General features: G+C 36.4%; 3 protein-coding genes and 1 pseudogene across 3 annotated transcripts in view; 2 read left to right on the top strand and 2 right to left on the bottom strand.

Annotated features, from left to right (window-relative positions):
• Positions 1–1226: 1226 nt before the first annotated feature.
• Positions 1227–2149, top strand: LOC107743228 (sigma non-opioid intracellular receptor 1-like; the record flags this gene model as incomplete). Its single annotated transcript, XM_016556371.1, has 2 exons — positions 1227–1365; positions 1456–2149. Coding segments are annotated over 2 exons (369 nt in total), but the record flags the coding sequence as incomplete, so codon positions are not given.
• A 717-nt stretch (positions 2150–2866) lies between these two features.
• LOC107743217 (katanin p60 ATPase-containing subunit A-like 2) lies at positions 2867–12058 on the top strand (annotated as a pseudogene).
• Positions 12059–12363: 305 nt separating this feature from the next.
• Positions 12364–15379, bottom strand: LOC107743237 (haloacid dehalogenase-like hydrolase domain-containing protein 2). The gene is given in 6 exon segments (XM_016556380.1): positions 12364–12484; positions 12583–12646; positions 13286–13502; positions 13617–13701; positions 13822–14030; positions 15279–15379. Coding segments are annotated over 6 exon segments (789 nt in total). The 3' UTR covers positions 12364–12371.
• Positions 15380–19766: 4387 nt separating this feature from the next.
• Positions 19767–21158, bottom strand: part of LOC107743093 (immediate early response 3-interacting protein 1-like) — a 3926-nt gene continuing 2534 nt past the window's right edge. The window contains exon 3 of the mRNA XM_016556210.1: positions 19767–20845. Within this exon, the coding sequence (XP_016411696.1) occupies positions 20790–20845 (56 nt within the window). The 3' untranslated portion in view covers positions 19767–20789. The remainder of the gene's footprint in view (positions 20846–21158) is intronic.

Below are 21158 nucleotides of genomic sequence, written 5' to 3'. Positions count from 1 at the left end.
GAGTAGAACAACTGGCAGTGAGAGGTTTCTGGAGAAGCAAACAGGTTTACCTGAGTAGCTCCGAAATGCCTCCAAATCAGCTGGACCGTCTGGGGATGGAGTCGCCATTCTCCCGGAAGCACAGCTCGAGACGGCTCGTCGGCTGCTCGGTTGAGGAATAGCCTGTGGCGCGGAAGGATCACACATGGAAGTACGCGTCCTTCAGGTCGATCGTTGCGAACCAGACTTGGGGACAGATGCACCTGAAGATGCACTTCTATTCCGCGAAGGGACTTTAGAATGGATGCCTAATTGGTGAATCAGTTTGAATCGGTTCATTGACATAAACTGTCCGAACGAACCGATTCTATAAAATGATTCGGTTAAATCACATGATCTGCTGCACAGCCAGCCATCACGTGACTCCTCAAGCAAGTGTACTATTTTCAGTGGATTCAAACCACAGGAGTATGAAACAAAAAGAGGGCATTACGTTACATCACATGTAGATTTGTCTCCGAATCATGCACAGTTCAAAGCTCAGAGAATAAATATGCATATGTATCAATATGTGAAAACATTCCTCACCTTTAGGATCAAACATAGGTTTACTGATACTGTCCATCTTACTGCTTAATAAAATCCCCTTGCAATTACGTAATCTATCCGATCACCTGTTAAGGGTTTTTAACATTAATTCATTGATTGCTTCTTTTTAGAGTTTCAAGTTGATCGTCCTCCCTAAGTGTCCTCAAGTGAACAGTGCTGCGCACATTACACGCGGTATGTGGCTTCTAAAGATGAATAACCCGAACAGCGCTGGCACTGTTTAAAGGCTCCCCGAGCACATAAATAATAAGAACTACAGTAACATCTTCTGATTTCTCTCAACATGGGGACAGGAGAGCTTTCAATCAATAAACTGGAAAAAAAAAAGTAACTTGCGTTACTTATTTGAAAAAGTAACTCAGATATTCTCTTGTAAATTAAAAGGTAATGCGTTATTTTACTAGTTACTTGAAAAAAGTAATATGATTACGTAACTCGTGTTACTTGTAATGAGTTACCACAACACTGTAAATGATACTAAAATAAAACTGCTATAATTTAAATTTTTATATATATATATGACTTATTTTATTTATTTACTTATTTATGCATGCATATTATTTATGCATGCATGCTTTTACAGTAAATGCAACATTGACTCCAAATGTGACTTTTTTTTTTCTTTTTTTCCACATTAGGATTTCTTGTATTTTCAATTTTTTTTCATATTTGTATCTCCTTCAGGTCGCTACTGGGCAGAAATATCAGACACTATCATTTCCGGAACGTTCAGGCAATGGAAAGAAGGAAGCACTAAAAGCGAGACTTACTATCCAGGTACTACAACCATACGTCACCAACACACAGGTCAGTCTAACAGTGCTCTCAGATCTGAGCCGTAACGCTTGCGTGTGCTTGTTCTGGCAGGAGACACTATCGTGCATGCGGTGGGAGAGGCCACGTCAGTGCAGTGGAGCGCCGGGACATGGATGGTGGAGTACGGCCGAGGATTCATTCCCTCCACGCTGGGCTTCGCTCTGGCCGACACCGTCTTCAGCACCCAGGACTTTCTAACTCTATTTTATACTGTACGTGTTTATGTGAAGGGTATGATCCTGGAGGCTAGCACTTTCCTCACTGACACCGGCGTCCTCTGAAAACCACACAGCGCCGCACGTCACGTCCCTTTGTTATTCCGAAAATTGATCACAACATCAGGTGTTCGTTTGCTAATGGAGAACCGACGACATGTTGAATTGCCTGTATGGAAAGCACTTAATGTAATTACTTTTCCAATGATTAAAGTTTTATTTTCCATACTGTACAAAGAGTTTATCAAATGTCTTTTCTAAAAGTGAAACATATTTGTTGGTCAACAGACTGCTTGTGGTCCAGTGTCTGTGTCTGAACATGGCAAGATGTTTTAGCACCTCAGTATTGTCCAGAAACGGTTAATACGAGGTATGGATTAAAAATCAGAAGATATTTTCCGTATTTCCAGATCACAGTCTTTGCACCTTCAATACACTGTGAATGCTAATTGTTGCTTAGTTTTCCATAAATTACAATTGCTGTTCAAAACTGATGTGTCTATGTTCAGCTAGAATAAAACCGTTAATTAGTATTGTTGAATAAGTCTTATATTTAATTCATTTATTCAATTATTAATGTATTTGCTCAAGTTATTTAGAAATGAATTTCTTTTGTGTTCTGTTATGTATCTGTCAAATAGTGAATGTGACAAAAACAATTATTATTTTCTATAATGTACAAAGAGTTTATTTTTTAAAAACAAAAAAAACTTTTAGAAAATGTTGAAAACAAGTTTTTGCTGCTTCATATTTTTGTGGAAACTGTGATACAATACCATTCAAACGTTTCGGGTGAGTAAAAAGGGAGAAAAAAAAGTTATAGGCTACACATGTGGTTTCCAAAAAAAAAAAAAGTAAGCAAAACTATAAGGATCATATGACACTGAAGACCGGAGTAATGATGCTGAAAATGCAGCTTTGATCACAGAAATAAACAATATATCCACATAGAAAACAGTTATTTTAAATTGTAAAAATATTTTAAAATATTAATAATTTTACTGGATTTTTTTTTATCAAATATATGTAGCTTTGGTGAGCATTATTCCAATTTTGTTTCGTTTTTTTGACCATTAGTGTATGTAATTTTGTATATTATTATAAACAATGCATACGTAGTCTTTTCTGCTGGTGATGAGCGGCAGTATCAGGGACTCACTCTCTCTCTCTCACACACACACACACTCATCTCAGCTCGCTGCAGGCTCATCTCAGCTGTGTGTGTGTGTGTGTGTGTTCATATTAGCATGGATCTCTCTTATCAAGCCATAAGGACCGCTAATCAGGCCAGGGAGGCGGTGAGTGCTGAAGTCAAGGTGTCGTTGTTGTTGTAGCTGTCGTGTTAAACTCCTTGATTTCACACGCCGGACAGATAAACTGCAACCTGTTGAGCTGCAAATGGGCTAAAATATTCGTATGGCATAAATGTGGTGAGATAAATGGGGTACAAATGAGGTCGAGTGTCTTTTGATCGTTTTTCGTATCATATTGTTGACACTTAGCAAGATGGCTAGTTAGTTACTAAGTACGCGAGAGTCCTGTGTTGCCATAGCAACCTGTCATGCCGTCTTTGCGCTTCCCTTAATGTAATATTTGGCGCCATCTACCGGATAATCAATAAATTCTTCCATCTGTTACAACTAAAATGTATCCGTTTTAAATAATAATTAAGTAGATTCCCACAGATTCCCCACAAAATACCGTAGATGCTTCAAGTAGGGTTACCACAGGAAAGCCGTGACACATTTAGTATGTCGTTGATGTAATTTTAAATAAATGTATTGTGAATTTATTTTTTAGGATGAACTAAGAACAGAAACACGCAGGAGAAATTTGCTGGTTATGATTTATCATCATTTACTCGAGGAGGGGTGAGATCTTTTAAACATTACTTAAAATGGCATGAACATTGAGTGGCTCTAAAGAAAAGACACAAGTGAAAACATTTAAATAATGTCTTCCTTGACTACTACACAGGTATATGGATTCAGCTAAAGCTTTAGAAAAAGAAAGCCGTTTTGCTTTATGCCATTTTGAGGTGTGTGATAATGTTGAACTGGAGACCGTTCTTATGGAATATGAGAGTTATTATTTTATAAAGTTTCAAAAATATCCTAAACTAACAAAGAAACTGGGCGAACAAGGTGAGATTGTACTCTTAATTTATGTAAAACGTCATAAATAGTGTGTGTGTGTGTGTGTACCTGTTTTTCTATCCTGGTGGGGACTTAAACCTGAATACACACAGGCTCATGGGGACTCGTGTCACGGTGGGGACCTAAATTGAAGTCCCCACGGGTAAACAAGCTAATAAATCACACAGAATGAAGTTTTTTGAAAATCTAAAAATGCAGAAAGTTTCCTGTGAGGGGTAGGTTTAGGGGTAGGGTTGGTGTAGGGCAATAGAATATACGGTCTGTACAGTATAAAAACCATTACACCTATGGAGAGTCCCCACAAGGATAGCTGACCAGACATGTGTGTGTGTGTGTGTGTGTGTGTAAATGTATAAAGTATCAAGTTTCATGACATTTCTATTATGTTTCTGCATGTACATTAAACAGTGATTTGTTAAGCAATATATAATGTAATAACACTTGTTAATACTGTTAATGAAAGTTCAGTATCATTCAGTATCTTTTTTTTTCTTTATAGGAGAGAGTCGGCTTATAAGTTGTAAAGAGTTGTGGTAAAAGAAGGTAAAGACCTTCTTTTACCACAAGACTCATAAGAAAAAGACTCTGTATAATTTATTTTTAATCACCAGACATCATCATCCAGTCACACACTCCCAAGAATCAACTCCATCCAGCGACCTCCATCCAGAAACAGTAAAAAAGACTGAATCTAAACTAACAGGAAGAGACAACAGCAAATCCAGTGTAAGTCTACAAACAACTACACAAACTGAACAAACTACTGTATCCTATATACACAATAAATAGTCACTTTGCATGATCTGTCCAGGAAGGAGAGCAGCTGATGCCTGCGGACACATCTTACGTGATGTGACATGACATGTGGCCAAGTATGGTGACCCATACTCGGAATTAGTGCTCTGCATTGAACCCATCCAAAGTGCACACACATCGAACCCGCAACCTTTGGGTTACAAGTCCGACTCTCTAACCATTAGGCCACGACTTCTTACGACTCAGTCCTGCCCTGCACAGATTTCTCAGTAGGTCAACTGTTGTGATATTCTGTTGATTAACACAGAAAATAATTCTGAAACATACCTCATCCCTTGTGTCTGACAGGAGCGTTTGCTGAAACCCATGAGTGCCTTCATTGGGATGAACAGTGATATGAGGGAACTTGCAGCAGTTATTAGCAGAGTAAGTCAATGTTTATGAAACTGCTTCCTTGTGTGGCAGTTTGTTTGAAGCTATTTTAAGGAAATATGATCAAGTCTGTCATTGTACCATAAAAGTAATAATAAAAATACACTTAGCATGAATATACAGTATATATATATATATATATATATGAAACGTGAAGAAAGTGCAGTGAAAATTATTTTAAATTTTAAATTTTAATTAAATTTCTTTAATTTCTACTAGACTTTTATTCAGCGTGTGGACTTTTTTTTTGATCATTTGATTTTTGTTTCATGCTCTTGAAGCATTACATGTGTAACTGAGTGCAACATTCTATTTCTATTTTTGCTTTAAAATCAACAAAAATCAGAACAATTAATTACAGGTTATTTCACTATATGAGAATTGGGAGAGGAAATGTCATAAAAATAATTATAAAAATAATGTCACAATGCAAAATATCTTGATTGGTCTAAAATAAGCTGCATCTTCATACATTTGATTTTGATGTTTCACCGATTTATACCATATTTTACATGTAAAGATAAAAATTGGACAATCAGATATATTTCTGATAATTAAAAAATATATATTGTGCAAATCCAACATTTATTCAACACTAGAGATCAGCATACAGTCTGTTTTATAATATAGTGTGACAGATCCCAGTATCACTCTGTGCGTGCGTGAGTGTGTGTGTGTGTGTGTAAAGTTTTTTTTTTTTTTTTTTTTTCAATGTGATATTATTTTAATAACAGTTAAGCATATTCCCCCACAATCCTCATAACCATAAACTTTTTTTTTGTTGATAATTTTAATTTTTCTGTGATGATTCTTATTAAATTCTTACAGTGATACAGTACAAAAAATCAATCTGTATTGACAAAATCATAGTTTAATATTACTGCTTGAATCTAAATTACTGTCCACACACTGAATAAAGATTCAGAGTAAAAATTCTAGTAGAAAAGAAATTATATACACACACAATGGCAAAGTGAACAAAGTACAGTCAATTAAAAAATGTACTTTGCAAATAAAATAAAAAATAAAAATAGAATATTTATATATTTAATAATATATATTGCATTGACAAAATCATATTTTAAAATTACCATTTGAATCTAAATTACTGTCCACATACTGAATAAAGATTCAGAGTAAAAATTCTAGTAGAAAAGAAATTATATACACACATTTGCAAAATTAAGAAAGTACAGTAAATTTTAAAAACTGTACTTTGCAAATGTAAAAAAATAAATAAAATAGTTATGTATTTAATAATATATATATATATATATATTGTATTGACAAAATCATATTTTAAAATTACTGCTTGAATCTAAATTACTGCCCACATACTGAATAAAGATTCAGAGTAAAAATTCTAGTAGAAAAGAAATATATATATATACAGTATATATATATATATATATATATGAAACGTGAAGAAAGTGCAGTGAAAATTATTTTAAATTTTAAATTTTAATTAAATTTCTTTAATTTCTACTAGACTTTTATTCAGCGTGTGGACTTTTTTTTTGATCATTTGATTTTTGTTTCATGCTCTTGAAGCATTACATGTGTAACTGAGTGCAACATTCTATTTCTATTTTTGCTTTAAAATCAACAAAAATCAGAACAATTAATTACAGGTTATTTCACTATATGAGAATTGGGAGAGGAAATGTCATAAAAATAATTATAAAAATAATGTCACAATGCAAAATATCTTGATTGGTCTAAAATAAGCTGCATCTTCATACATTTGATTTTGATGTTTCACCGATTTATACCATATTTTACATGTAAAGATAAAAATTGGACAATCAGATATATTTCTGATAATTAAAAAATATATATTGTGCAAATCCAACATTTATTCAACACTAGAGATCAGCATACAGTCTGTTTTATAATATAGTGTGACAGATCCCAGTATCACTCTGTGCGTGCGTGAGTGTGTGTGTGTGTGTGTGTGTGTAGATACATACAGAAGGTGGAACATGTATTATTGAAGCACTCGATTTCATCTTTCTATCCTGTCTCTCCATAAAGGATATCTATTTACACAACCCCAACGTTGTGTATGTCTGGGACGACATTATAGGCCTGGAGGATGCCAAGCGATTAGTCAAAGAAGCTGTCATCTACCCCATTAAGGTGCTTGGCTGCTAAACACTTTGGTATTTCTCAAGCTGCCGCCTGCCTTCGATTCTGAATACATCTCCACTAAAGGCTAGAGGAAAGCTGGGCTCAGGGTTATTTCTTAAGATGACATGAAATCTATACCTGAATACCATCCAATCTGACCGCTCACATATCTGGCTCATCTCTGGCCTCTCTGGTGATGACTACAAATCTACAATACGCTCCTGACAAACAGGAAATGCAAACGTTATCTGTCTTCCCCGACTCAATCATGTGGTGAAGGAGCTTGTTGTCGTACAGAATTACCTGGAAATTCTGCTTGCACGGCTTATTTCTGCTTCTAGCACATAAAGTAAGAATTGTATGAAGAACATGATTCACATTATGCTGAAAGACATTTTGAGGCTCAGTTTTGTCAATACTTGAACCTTTTCATGTATTAGATGAAGTGGAGTCTGACAGTTAATTGGTCGATGAAAATATTAGATTTTGTTATTCACCTTAACGTAAGGTCAATAAACACTATTGATTTTGGTCAGTTTTTAGTGGTGTCTGGTAAGGCATCTTCCAGAAAAGTGGTGTGTGCATGCTGTTATTTAACAAACGTTATCCAAAATCTCCACTCAAAATACCCTAGCAACCAATTATAACACCTCAGTAGCAAACTAATAACCACTCAGAACACCTTGTCAATGCCATAACAATCAGAGCACCACAGCAATAGTCTAGCAACACCCTAGTAACCACCCAGAACATTTTAACAACCATCTAGCAACCACCCAAAACACCTCATCAATGCTATAACAATCAGAGCACCACAGCAATAGCAAAACGGCACACTTACAGATACTCAGAAAACCTTAACAGCTGCCTAGCAACACCCTAGTAACCACCCAGAACATTATAGCAATCAACTAGCAACCACCCAAAACACCTCATCAATGCCATAACAATCAGAGCACCACAGCAATAGTCTAGCAACACCCTTGTAACCACCCAGAACATTTTAACAACCATCTAGCAACCACCCAAAACACCTCATCAATGCTATAACAATCAGAGCACCACAGCAATAGCAAAACGGCACACTTACAGATACTCAGAAAACCTTAACAGCTGCCTAGCAACACCCTAGTAACTACCAGAACATTATAGCAATCAACTAGCAACCACCCAAAACACCTCATCAATGCCATAACAATCAGAGCACCACAGCAATAGCATAACAGCACACTTACAGACACTCAGAAAAACTTAACAGCTGCCTAGCAACACCCTAGTAACCCAGAACATTGTAGCAACTATCCAGAACACCCTATCAATGCTCTAACAAGCATTCAGATTGCGACACCCATAGAAACTTCCTTGTAATGCCCTAGTAACCATCCAGAACACCCTACCACATGTTTAGCTACCATCTAGCAATGGACTATCAGTCAGGCATGCACAACTCCACTGCAACCAGCAAGAAACCACCCAGAACACCCTAGGAGCTCACTAGCAACCACATAAAGCACCACAGCAACAGCCAGCCTAGCAACGGACATACAACAACTTAGAAATTCTTAGAAACCACCTAGCAATGCCCTAGTAGCCACCTAACAATCCTAGCAACCATGACAAAGCCCTATAGCAACTTGCCTAACAAACCTGACAACCACCTATAAACCGCATAAACACATTTAATTACACCAAATACACAAAATAATGTTATTTTTAGCAGCATCATATGACCCCTTTAAAACCACCTAGCAATGCCTTAGTAACCACCCAGAACACCCTAGTAACTAGTGCCACTCAACCACCTAGCAACGCTCTAGTAACTACTCTGAACATTATAGCAACCAACCAGCAACAATTCGGAATAGCATTTCAATGCTAACCACCTAGATTACAACATCCTTACAAACTTCCACTAGCACTTACTTAGCAACCACATAGCAATGCACTAACAGCCACCCAGAACTCAACCAGCTAGAAACAACCCAGAACACCATATAAATGCTCCAACAACCAACCACACCAATGCAGCTCTCCAGCAACCACAAAGAGCACAATGGCAACAGCCAACCTAGCAACACACTACAGAACATGTTAGAAAATGCCTAGCAATGCCCTAATAACCACCAGAAGAACCTAGTAACTGCTTAGCAAACACCCAGAACAATCTAGTAATATCCCTAACAATGACAACCTCGTAACCATGGCAAAGCACCATAGCAAGCACCCAGCAGCCGCTCAAAATACCCAAGCGACCACCCATAACACACTAGTAAATAATTAATAACCACTCAGAACAATGCTGTAACAACCAGAGCATCACAGCAATAACCTAGCAACAAAGTTACAGCTATCCAAAAACACCCTAGCACATGCTTAGCAACCACCTAGCAATGCACCCAGAATTCAATATCAGCTCTCTAAAAAAACACATAGAGCAGCATAGCAACAACCTAATAACACACTCAGCAATTTTGAACACCTTAGAAACTGCCTTCTAATGCCCTAGTACCCATTCAGAATACCCAAGCAACACAAATCCTAGTAACCATGGCAAAGCGAAATAGTGACCACCTAGAAATTTACTAACAGCCACTTAGAAACTGTAGCAGCTGCCTAGCAACACCCTAGTGACCACCACCCAAAACATTATAGCAACCAACTGGCAGTTGGTTGCCAGAACAACCCATCAAGAATCTAACAACCACCTTAAAGTGTCTTAGCAACCACCACAGAGAACAACAGCGAAAACCTAACAACATACTTAGTCACATTTAGGACATTTTAGAAATGGCATAGCAACATTCTTGTAATCACCCAGAACAACTTAACAACTGTTTAGAAGTACCACCTAGCAACCACCCAGATAACCTAGTAACACCCCAACAGCCACCTAAAGCACCATAGCAACCATCTAGTTCTAACCACCTATCCTCTTTTCAGTATCCACATCTGTTCACTGGAATTCTGTCACCATGGAAAGGTTTACTCCTGTATGGACCACCAGGTCTGACCTTTCTGTTTTCTCTTTGTATAATACAAATGAATATATGTGAATATTCAATTCCTGAATATAAAATATAACTCATTTTGTGTGTAATATGATCTTAATGTGAAGACTGCCCCCCCCCAAAAATCAGGCACAGGAAAGACGATGCTGGCCAAAGCTGTAGCCACAGAGTGCAACACAACGTTCTTCAACATCTCCGCATCCAGTATTGTGAGCAAGTGGAGGGGAGACTCTGAGGAGCTGGTTCGGGTCAGACTTGAGGGCATAATTTTCTCAGATTTGTGTTATTTTATTGCTTTATGAAATGTGTGGGGGAACGGTTGCGCTCAGCAGAACACTGATTTTCCTCATGTTATGATTCTCTGCAGGTTTTGTTTGAGCTGGCAAGATATCACGCCCCATCCACCATTTTCTTGGATGATCTGGAATCAGTGATGAGCCAGCGAGGGGTTGGCCAAGGGTGAGCATGAGCCAGTAACTTTCACTGACAGTAATACTATCAAACAACAGTACACAATCCATAACTATTAAATTACACAATTTCTGTTTTGCTCTTTTACATCTCTTTAAGAGGTGATCATGAGGGCAGTAGAAGGATGAAGACAGAGTTACTTGTTCAGATGGATGGACTCTCACGATCAAACGATCTTGAGTTTGTGCTTGCTGCCTCAAACTTACCTTGGTGAGGAGTGATTGTGAGGAAACTATATCATTTTCTTCTCTTATATGGCTTTCTTTATAATCGTTCTAATCTGTCTTCAGGGAGTTGGACCATGCCATGCTGAGAAGACTGGAGAAACGGATACTGGTGGGTCTCCCATCTGCCCCTGCCAGACAAGCCATGATCAGTCATTGGCTGCCTCCAGTTAGTAACACAGGTGGGGTGGAGCTGCGAACGGAGCTGAACTATGAATCGCTCTGGCACAGGTGAGAGAAACCATGTGACTGAGGTACATCCACTAGATCAGGGGTCTCCAAATTCGGTCCTGGAGGGACGGTGTCCTGCAGAGTTTAGCTCCAACCCTAATTAAACCTGAACCAGCTAATTAAGGTCTTCCTAGGCATGCTAGAAGCGTCTAGGCAGGTGTGTTGAGGCAAATTGGAGCTAAACTCTGCAGGACACCGGCCCTCCAGGACCGAATTTGGAGACCCCTGCACTAGATAGATAGATAGATAGATAGATAGATAGATAGATAGACAGACAGACAGTAGGGCTGTCAAAAAAATTCGAATTTCGAATATTCGTCGAATTTAAAATAAAAATCGACATTCGAATGCAAAAACATTGCATTCGAGGTATGCTTTGAAGAAACGTGCATTAGTAATATTTTGCTCGATGCGCCCTCTAGTGGCCTCAGGAGAGAATCCAAAAGCTTTTCTTCACCCAAACTGAAATTATGCATTTTAAATTCGAATATAATTCGAATTTTGATATTTAAGTAAAAAATTTGAATTTAGTTTTTCAGCCATTTTGACAGCCCTAATAGACAGATTGTACTATTGAGACAATTGTACCAATATGTTCACGTCCTGATATTTCAGGAGACAGGAGGTTACTCTGGGTCAGATATCAGGTTAGTGTGTAAGGAGGCTGCTATGAGACCTGTGCGAAAAATCTTTGACGCCCTTGAAAATCACATTGAAGGTAAGAAATATGCCACGTCCTGCTCGGAACGACATTAAACTGCTGTTTCATCACGAAATCCTGTTTTGCCCAAAATTCACAGTCTCCATTACACCATGCATCTTCACAGGTCAGTCCAATATGCCAGTTATTGAACTAGAAACTGTGACCACAGCAGATTTCCTGGAGGTGATTGCTCACACCAAACCGTCAGCCAGATGTCTGATGGAGAGATACTCAGCCTGGGAGAAAGAGTACGAGTCTGTCTGACACATGATCTCAGCATAATACATGGACTGTTATTACAGCAACCAACAAATGTTTTTATCGCACTACTACCTACTCTTTTTATAATGCCATGCTGTGCTTCGTTATTAGTCTCACTATAAAAACATTTTAAAGGAAATAAGACTGCAATCAATTGAAGGTGAGCATATTAAAAACTATTTCAAAATATAGTTTGTTTTCATAGTTCACTTTTTGATTTTGTTTTATTTATTTCTCATGAGCTTGACTGATTCATAGATTAAGTACATCAAAATAAATGCATATGGAATGCAGCAACGCTATAATGGACATTCAAACAATAATCAAACTACACCGTACCAATATTACTTTTTTTTTCTTCTTTTTTGTCAGTTGTCCGGTTATTTAGATCCTAAGAGATGTTCAAGTATATGATTGACAGCCTCTGGAAAGCTGTCACACGTCAGGTGAGGAGACGGGTTAATTTTACCCTCATCACCAGGTCTGTATTTACCTGCAAAAAATTTGAAAGATGATTACTATTATGCAGCAAAAAAAAAAAAAAAAAACTATATTATGAAAACACAATTGCATATTAAGAATGAGGCCTACCAGTTTTCACAAAAATTCCCAGCATTCCTGCATTATGTGCCCCACCATCTTCATCTCTGGCATCCTGTGCAATAGCATCGGTGATCAGTGTTTTTTTTTTGTTTTTTTTCTTAGCATTTTACATTTTAAAGCAAACTAATTCAGTCATAAATTCCATCTTGAATTTGAAAGGAATGACCATTTTATTAAATATTTCAACAATAAATAAACAATAAAACAAACAAACCATAAATAAATAATATTTTGCATAAAAAGAATTACGATTTTTGCATTGTGATACTCATTTCATGACGGTTGAGAAAAGATCCCAACAAAAATTATCATTGTCGTAATGCATCTGGGTCATGCTTAATTGTCATAAATAATAAATAAATAAATATCCTAAAATAATTTTCTTAGTGCAAAATAGTTTTTATTTTATTTTACTGTATTTTAAGGTGAAATATGACCTAGAAATGTTATTGACGGGCTTAGTAAAAGCAAAACTTAAAATATTAATTTGTGATGTATAGATCCTTAATAATATTTATACTATTTTTAATTCAAATAAATAAATACATACATACATGCATACATACATAAATCTCCTAAAATATATGTTTTCTTCGTGCATTTGATTTTTTTTTTCTTTTGAAATATAATCCATGTCCTTGACAGACTGTGAGATTCACCCAAATATTTTCTTATGCATATTCATACTCACATCTCCTATCATCACAGCCTCCTCCGGTCAACAGTTCAGGTCTCGTAAGGCCTCCAGGAAGAAAGCTTTCTCTGGTTTACCCACCACTGTGGCCTGGGTGTCAGTCGCATACTCAAGACCCGTCACAAACGGACCCGGTCCCAAAGCCAACCCGTCCTTCCTTTTATAGTACCGTGCTTTATGGATGGCAATGAGGGGAGCACCATCTAAAATGAGTCTGATGAAATGAGTCTGATGATATTAGCAGCAACATTTCATCCACTCAATGGGAGAACTGAACTATTTAGATGTCATTTTTATGGTTTATCGATAACTTCCAAAGTTTTTTTACCGAAAGGCTTTATTGAGTGTCTGGTAGTTGAAGTGGTCAGGTGCTAATCCAATCACAACTGCGTTAGGATCCGAAGTTTCCAAACCTGCAACAGAAAAGTACACCATTATATGACAAATATGATAAACTTCATGTTTTCTATATGAAAAACATGGAAAATTTTGATCTCACTCAGATAAACTGTATAAATTAACAGGAATCTGACCTGTGAAGTCCTCTAGAGCGCTATCCTCCACCAGCAGTAGGGGGCGCACTGCTCTCTGCTCCAGTAGATTACGGGCCGCGGTGAGCGATGTGAAGATCTCCTGCTCCTGGAGGTCAAAGTTTAACCGACGCAATCGCTCAAACAGGGTCCTCTTACATTCCTTTGTGGTGTTGGTCACAAATTTTACAGCGACTGGAGCCTGTCTTAATCTGGACAAATGACATTAGTTTCTATGGAATACTGCACATGAAATATCTCAACTACATAACAAATGACAATAAAAATCTCTATATTTAAATTATAAATTATATCACTATAATTTCACTTAAAGCTTTCTCTACTTTCAAATGCGGTTTTGATGCTGTTGTAGTGTAGCGTCACAGATCGCTGTAGAGCCTCAGTTTAAACGGCAGCGCAGATGACTGGTGAACCGATCATCTCTCCCTCTTCATTACTAGTTACAGCACCAAATAAACATGAATGACATCAGAAGGTATGTTAAAAGAAACAGTACAACTTAAGCCCAAAGTATAATTCGGTTTGTACACGTACGCGAGAGTCTGCATACAGTGCGCGACACAAATTTCGTCACCAGAGTAGTACGCGTGTACTGTACGTGCAACATCCGATTTTTGTTCGCACAGGTCTCTCTCTCTCTGGGTTTACTGGTGGATCGCAACTAACTTGTCTAAGTGCATACCCCACCTACTGTACCGGGGGTGTGTAACATCAGGGCTTTTTTTACGTAATTCCGTTAATTGATTGATTTGGAGGAGGCATGGCTTTGGAGATTGATTTGCAGGGAGGGTGGGATCTTATGCTTTCAAAGCCAATTGCTATTGCTAGCCTCTCTGAAATCACCTACCCTACCTATAACTTCTAGCATTACAGTGACTGACTAGGTTTCACTGTATAATTTGCAGCATTAGTTAAGAGATTGTTTTCCTTAAGAAAAATTGTCATGTACTGTACCCGATATATATCTAAAAGAGTCAAACCGAAACAAAAGAATCAAATCGATTCGTGAAATCTGGCAATACTTAGCCCTAATATGGGCTTGTATTTTTTTTATTTTTTTTTTACCTCTAAAATATTTCATCGGACAAAAATGTCTCTTTGTGAACGCATCTATTTTAAAGTGCACTTCCGTGAGTTCAGAAATACAGTCATTAAAATGTACTTTAAGTACACTTAAGTGGCCTTTAATTATAATTATATTATCTGCAAGTGCTCTTTTTAAAAAGTATACTTTTTAGATTTGAAGTACACAAAAAGTACACTTTCAATACAATTAAGCGCACTTCTTTTTCACAAGGGTACTTAGCCCTAATATGGGATTATTTTATTTTTTACCTCCAAAATATTTTCATCGGACAGAAATGTCTCTTTGTGAACACATCTATTTTAAAAATCCTTATCCAGTGATCACAAACGGCCAATAATTTCAACCAACTGACCGGGCTAAAGCCTCTTGCGCCCCAGGAACTGCAGCATCCTCGATATGAAGAGTCCCACTCAGATCAATGAGAACCGCTTTCAGAGCGCGGCGAGATGCCATCACTGAAACATGGAATGATATTGAAGCGTAAAGCGTTCACATACACTTCACTCAGGGTTTTATTTATTTATTTATTTATTTTAAGCAAATGTTGAATAGTTTTAAAGGGGTCCTATTATGCTTTTTCACTTTTTCAACTTTAGTTATTCTGTAATGTTGCTGTTTGAGTATAAAAAACATCTGCAAAGTTACAAAGCTCAAAGTCCACTTCAAAAGGAGATATTTTATTTAACAGAAATCACTTTTCAAAAACTACAACGAACGACTCGTTTGGACTACAACGCATATTTTCCGGGATTTGTGATATCACAAATATCGACGAATGGGACGAGACCTGGTTGAGCTGCACTAGAGAAGGCAACGAGTGTTATCACTATGTCGGAGACACGCTAGCTTTCCCAAGGCAGACGAACTTAGAGTGGTTACAATCATCCGGGGTTAAATCGTGCAATTTTGACGCAATATTTACACTGAAGCTTGCAGGTGGCTATGGTAAGGGGTGTTAACTTCTTGTTCTACTTTGCACTTTGTCTTTTTCCTTGTATTCACTTAATGTGAGGGGTATACGAGAACAGATTAAGAGCAAAGCTGTATTTTTGTTTTGTAAATCTTTCAAGGCAGATTTTTATTTTTTACAAGAAACACATGCTTTAGCCTCAGATTTTAATTTCTGGAAAAATCAGTGGGGAGACAATATATGGATGTCTTATGGAAACAGTAAATCAGCGGGTGTTGCTATATTAAAGGGCTCCTTTCAGGGGAAAATCCTAAAAAAAAATGTAGTTCATGACTCAGGAAGATGGATCATTTTAGTTGTTGAATTTATGGAGGATATTTTTATTTTAGGTAATATATATGGTCTTAATAACAGCCAAATTATTTTGCAATTTTATATAGGCTACTTAATTTAAATTTATATTAGCACATATTTTTAATAATCCTACTGCTCAAAATACCTGTTTTTTTACTCTCAAAGCCGTGATTCCCATCCACCTCCATTATAAGACTGACAGACTGCAACGGTTTGAGTTAAAAATCTTCGTTTGTGTTCTACTGAAGAAACAAAGTCACCTACATCTTGGATGCCCTGGGGGTAAGCAGATAAACATCACATTTTCATTTTTGGGTGAACTATCCCTTTAAGAGGCACTTAGGGAGAATTTAATAATCTCTGTTTGCACTTAAACTGTTGTAATGTGTGGAGACTAAAAAAATCCACATCAAATCCAGTTCACTTGGAACAACAAAGATTTATCTAAGAGATCCAGGATTGATTTTTGGCTTATTTCAAATGATTTATTAGATAGTGTGGAAGAAACAAAAATAGAACCCTCGGTTTTTTCTGATCATAATATGATCACTTTAGTAATATGCATAAGGAATAGATCAATTAAATTTAAACAAAATTATTGGAAATTAAATAATACACTTTTGAATGATAAATTATTCAAAGAAAAAGCCATAAAAATGATAAATGAAAATTTGTCAAAAGCCAAAAAATATAAAATATATGGCAAACATTGGGACTATACAAAATTTCAAATCCGTAATATGGTCATCAAAAAGGGGAAAATAATTATCTACGGAAAAAAGAATGAGACAAGACAGAATACTTAAGGAAATAATTTTTATTTATGAAAAGGACGAGCAAACGCAATCTGATATTAATATGTTAATTGAATCACAATCTGAATTGGATAATATCTATCAAAATTTGGCACGGGGAGCCTTCATTCGTTCTAGACGGAAATGGATAGAACATGGTGAAAGGAATACCAAATATTTTCATAATTTAGAAAAAAGAAATGTAAGTGTTAATAATACATGTAAACTTCAAATTAATGAGCAGATATCCGAAGATCCTAAAACAATTTCTGATTTTGTGGAAGAATTCTATAAAAACTATATTCTGAACAAAGTAGCCATAGATCAAATTTACTTTCTCATATAATAAAATGGTAATGACGAAACACAGAAAGAAGTTTGTGAACAAGATATATCCTTAGAAGAATTAAAAAAGAACATTAGTAAGTTAAAAGATAATAAATCCCCAGGGAATGACGGCTTAACAGGTGAATTTTATAAAGTATTCCAAGATTATATTTCTGAATTTTTGTTATTGGTTTTTAAGGAAGCTATAAAGCCTGTAAGCTCCCCCTATCTATGTGTCGAGGCCTAATTACATTGTTACCTAAACCCAATAAGGACTGTTTGCCTCTTAACAACTGGAGGCCTATAACATTAATTAATAATGATGCAAAACTGTTGGCTCACATTTTTGCACAAAGAATAAAGTTATGTTTAGATACAATCATAGATAATAGTCAGTCAGGCTTTATGCAAGGACGACATATTAGCAATAATATTAGATTAATCTAAGATTGAATTGATTATAAGGATTACATAACTGATAACAGTTACATTTTATTTATAGATATAAAGCCTTTGATACTGTAAAACATAATTTTTTATTTGATTTACTAGATTTTTTTGGTTTTGGGCAATACGTTAAAAGGGCGATACAAACTTTATACAATGACTGTAATAGTTCAGTTAAACTCCCATGGGGAACAACTCATCGATTTAGTATTTCTCGAGGCATAAAACAGGGAGACCCGGCGGCTCCCTTTTTATTTCTTTTAGTTATGCAAACGATGGCTTGACATTTGCATAATGATTCTTTTCAAGGCATCAGAATTAGGGACAGAGAAATTAAACGCTGTCAGCTTGCTGATGATACAGCTATCTTTTTGAAAGATATATCACAAGTTAGGAAAACTATAGAGTGCCTTAATATATTTTCTGAAGTGTCAGGTTTATTTTTAAACATTAAAAAATGTACCCTTTTCCCACTTAAAGATAATTGTATTCCTTTTACCCAGTTTGAAGGTATTCCGATTAGAGAGGAAGTAACTTATCTTAGTATCAATATTTGCAGAGATCAGTTACAATCTAATTTCCAACCCCTTATGTTGAAAACTAAAAAGAAATTTGATATGTGGCTCATGAGGGATTTATCACTCAAAGCTAGGATTCTTTTGTCCAAAACCGAGGGATTACAAGACACACTGGCCCAGCTAACCAATCACAACACACACTGGCCCAGCTAACCAATCACAGCCCACACTGGCCCAGCTAACCAATCACAACACACACTGGCCCAGCTAACCAATCACAACACACACTGGCCCAGCTAACCAATCACAGCACATTTCGTATTTCAGAAGGCGGGCCTTCATTTGATACAGGAACTATTCGAGCCGTTCATGCCAGACTGGGGAGAGAGGTGTTGTAATAACGTAAAATACGTGAAAAATAATGTGTTTTTCGAACACACTAGTATGAGAGCCTGTTCTAGTACAGCCCCAAAACAAAATCAAGACTTTGTAAAAGAGCATAATAGGACCCCTTTAATCATAATTTTTGGCTAGGCTGAATGGCAACAAAAATAAATAAATAAATCCATGCAGATAAACCTGACTGACGATTTAGGATTTTGCGTATCATACTGTCAGTTTCCGAGTGTGAAATGAATGCTCTTATTCACATGAACTCTAAATTAAACACAATGACTGGCCTTCAGAACAACACTTCATCTCATCATCTGTGTTTGACATCATTTTAAGGATTTGGAAACCCTACATTTATTTAAAACGAGCTGCCAAACAACGAGAGCTTTGGATAAGGTAAAGCAGATTGCCTCAAATCATTCAATAATCATTCAGTAATACAACGATCATGTAAATAGAGGATTGTGTGTGAGGGCAGTGCTGTGAGATTTGCGTTTAGGTTTTTAATAACATGACAAAAACGGATCATGCTCTTAATATTCGTTTCCAAACCATGCGTGTACTGGTATAACTAACACAAAAGGATGAAACACATTTGACCAACAGAAGTTATTGTACACATTTCTATGAACTACACTTACTTCCTGCAAGGGTCCTTCTCTGGTGCAGTCTTACATTTAGCAGTCCTGAGAAATGCCTGTCGAGAACGCATTAAGTTGTTTTCTATTCAGTTTAGTATTTTATATCAACTTTTAACATATTATGTGTAGATGTATTTCATTGATTTATTTATTTACTTGTCTAAAAGCACACTGGCTTTTCTCCACCCTGGCGGTTTATAATCATTTAAGAGGGTTGTATATGAGAGATTATTCACTCAATGAATAAAAAACATACGCTGGATATTTTAATAGCAGATTAAAAAGCATTGAGAACATCAATTCATATCTCTCTTATACCAATATTAGAATTTTTTGTTGTTGTTTTACTATTCGTGATTAGTGCACAAAAATAAGTGATAAAAAACTGTTAAAACACAATTATATATACTGTATATATATATAGAGAGAGAGAGAGAGAGAGAGAGAGAGAGAGAGAGAGATACCCATTCTTTGGGATAATGAGGAGCATAACTTTGCTGCCAAAAATATTTTTCTCTGCCATGACATAAATCCTGGGATTGGAGAAATATAAAGACATCATCTTTGGTAATAACTATTAAGCATAGATTATAAAAGGGTCAGGCTTTAATCGCTGCTCTGAACATATGGTTGTAATTCAGCGTTTTATCTGTGGTACGTTAATAAAAAGGTAGTTTAATCCTAATGGACTAATCTAGTGTTGTTAATGGACTCCATATGCTTCTAATCACTCGACCTCCTCAACAAATAACATTAAACCATCTGATTTAATAAATGCTGACTGATCTTAGGCGGCAAAATTATTAGAGATGTAATGCACTTATTACAAAAAAAAGGCACAAAATCCACAACATACATTAACAGATGGAAAGACACAATCACTTCTTTAACATCTGAAATGTGGAGCGACTGGCTCATAAGGCTAGAGGCTACTTTGGTCAAACTTTTCAGACCAAACGTGTTGTATTTTATATAATAACACTACAATTCAGTACAGTAAGCACATCTTTATTAAAATTCAAACTTTATCAATATGCCTTTAAATATATTAAACCTAACCTTTACTTTCCAAGCCGTCTTTGAAATGGAAGATTAGTTTTGGGGAACTTAACAAAAACTTTAAAAAAAAAAAAAATTCAGGTGCCAGAAACAAACTGTATGGCTTTGTCAGACATGTCTGACTGATTTCATTGTTGCTTGTTCTAATCGACACTTTACTGGACCTTGAATGTGACAAAAACAGCATGTACAGACGCAGGAGCTTCCGTAAAGCTACAAAACTTGAAAAGAAAAATGTTTACTGGTATTTGTTTCGTATAAAACTACCAGAGTACTTACAGTAAATCATTCCGGGTACAATGGTCAGACATTGGAGAGCAACATTTAGAACCACAGATACAAAAACAGTCCATTTTCCTTTGCCACATTCCCTGTGTTCCACAACAGATCCTGATCCACCGCAACCCATCGATTCTTTCTTCATCCAAACAGTAATAATAAGACGATACACACTGAATTTACTGCTATCAGAGGTACTGCGAGAGGAGAAGAGAAAACACGTTAATATTAAACGATTTCTGGCACATGTGGACAAAAAGACACAGTTCTAGTTTCCCTAGAACATGATTAAGATCAATGCAAATCTAAAAACAATTACAGGTAAATTAGTATCTCTATTAATGATTCTTGCTAGTAATAGATTATCCATGATCTAAACATGGGAATCAGTAACATCAGTTTATAAAACGGATAGTTCCGGTCCTTGATTCTGATTGGCTGAGCAGCGTTCAAAGCTGTTGTAAATTACTCTACAAACACACACCTTTGTTTACTTCTGTGTGTTGCTCG

Source organism: Sinocyclocheilus rhinocerous, unplaced genomic scaffold, assembly GCF_001515625.1.
Source record: "Sinocyclocheilus rhinocerous isolate Xijiao unplaced genomic scaffold, SAMN03320098_v1.1 scaffold160, whole genome shotgun sequence".
NCBI lineage: Eukaryota > Metazoa > Chordata > Actinopteri > Cypriniformes > Cyprinidae > Sinocyclocheilus > Sinocyclocheilus rhinocerous.
This window is presented reverse-complemented; position numbering and strand designations above follow the sequence as displayed.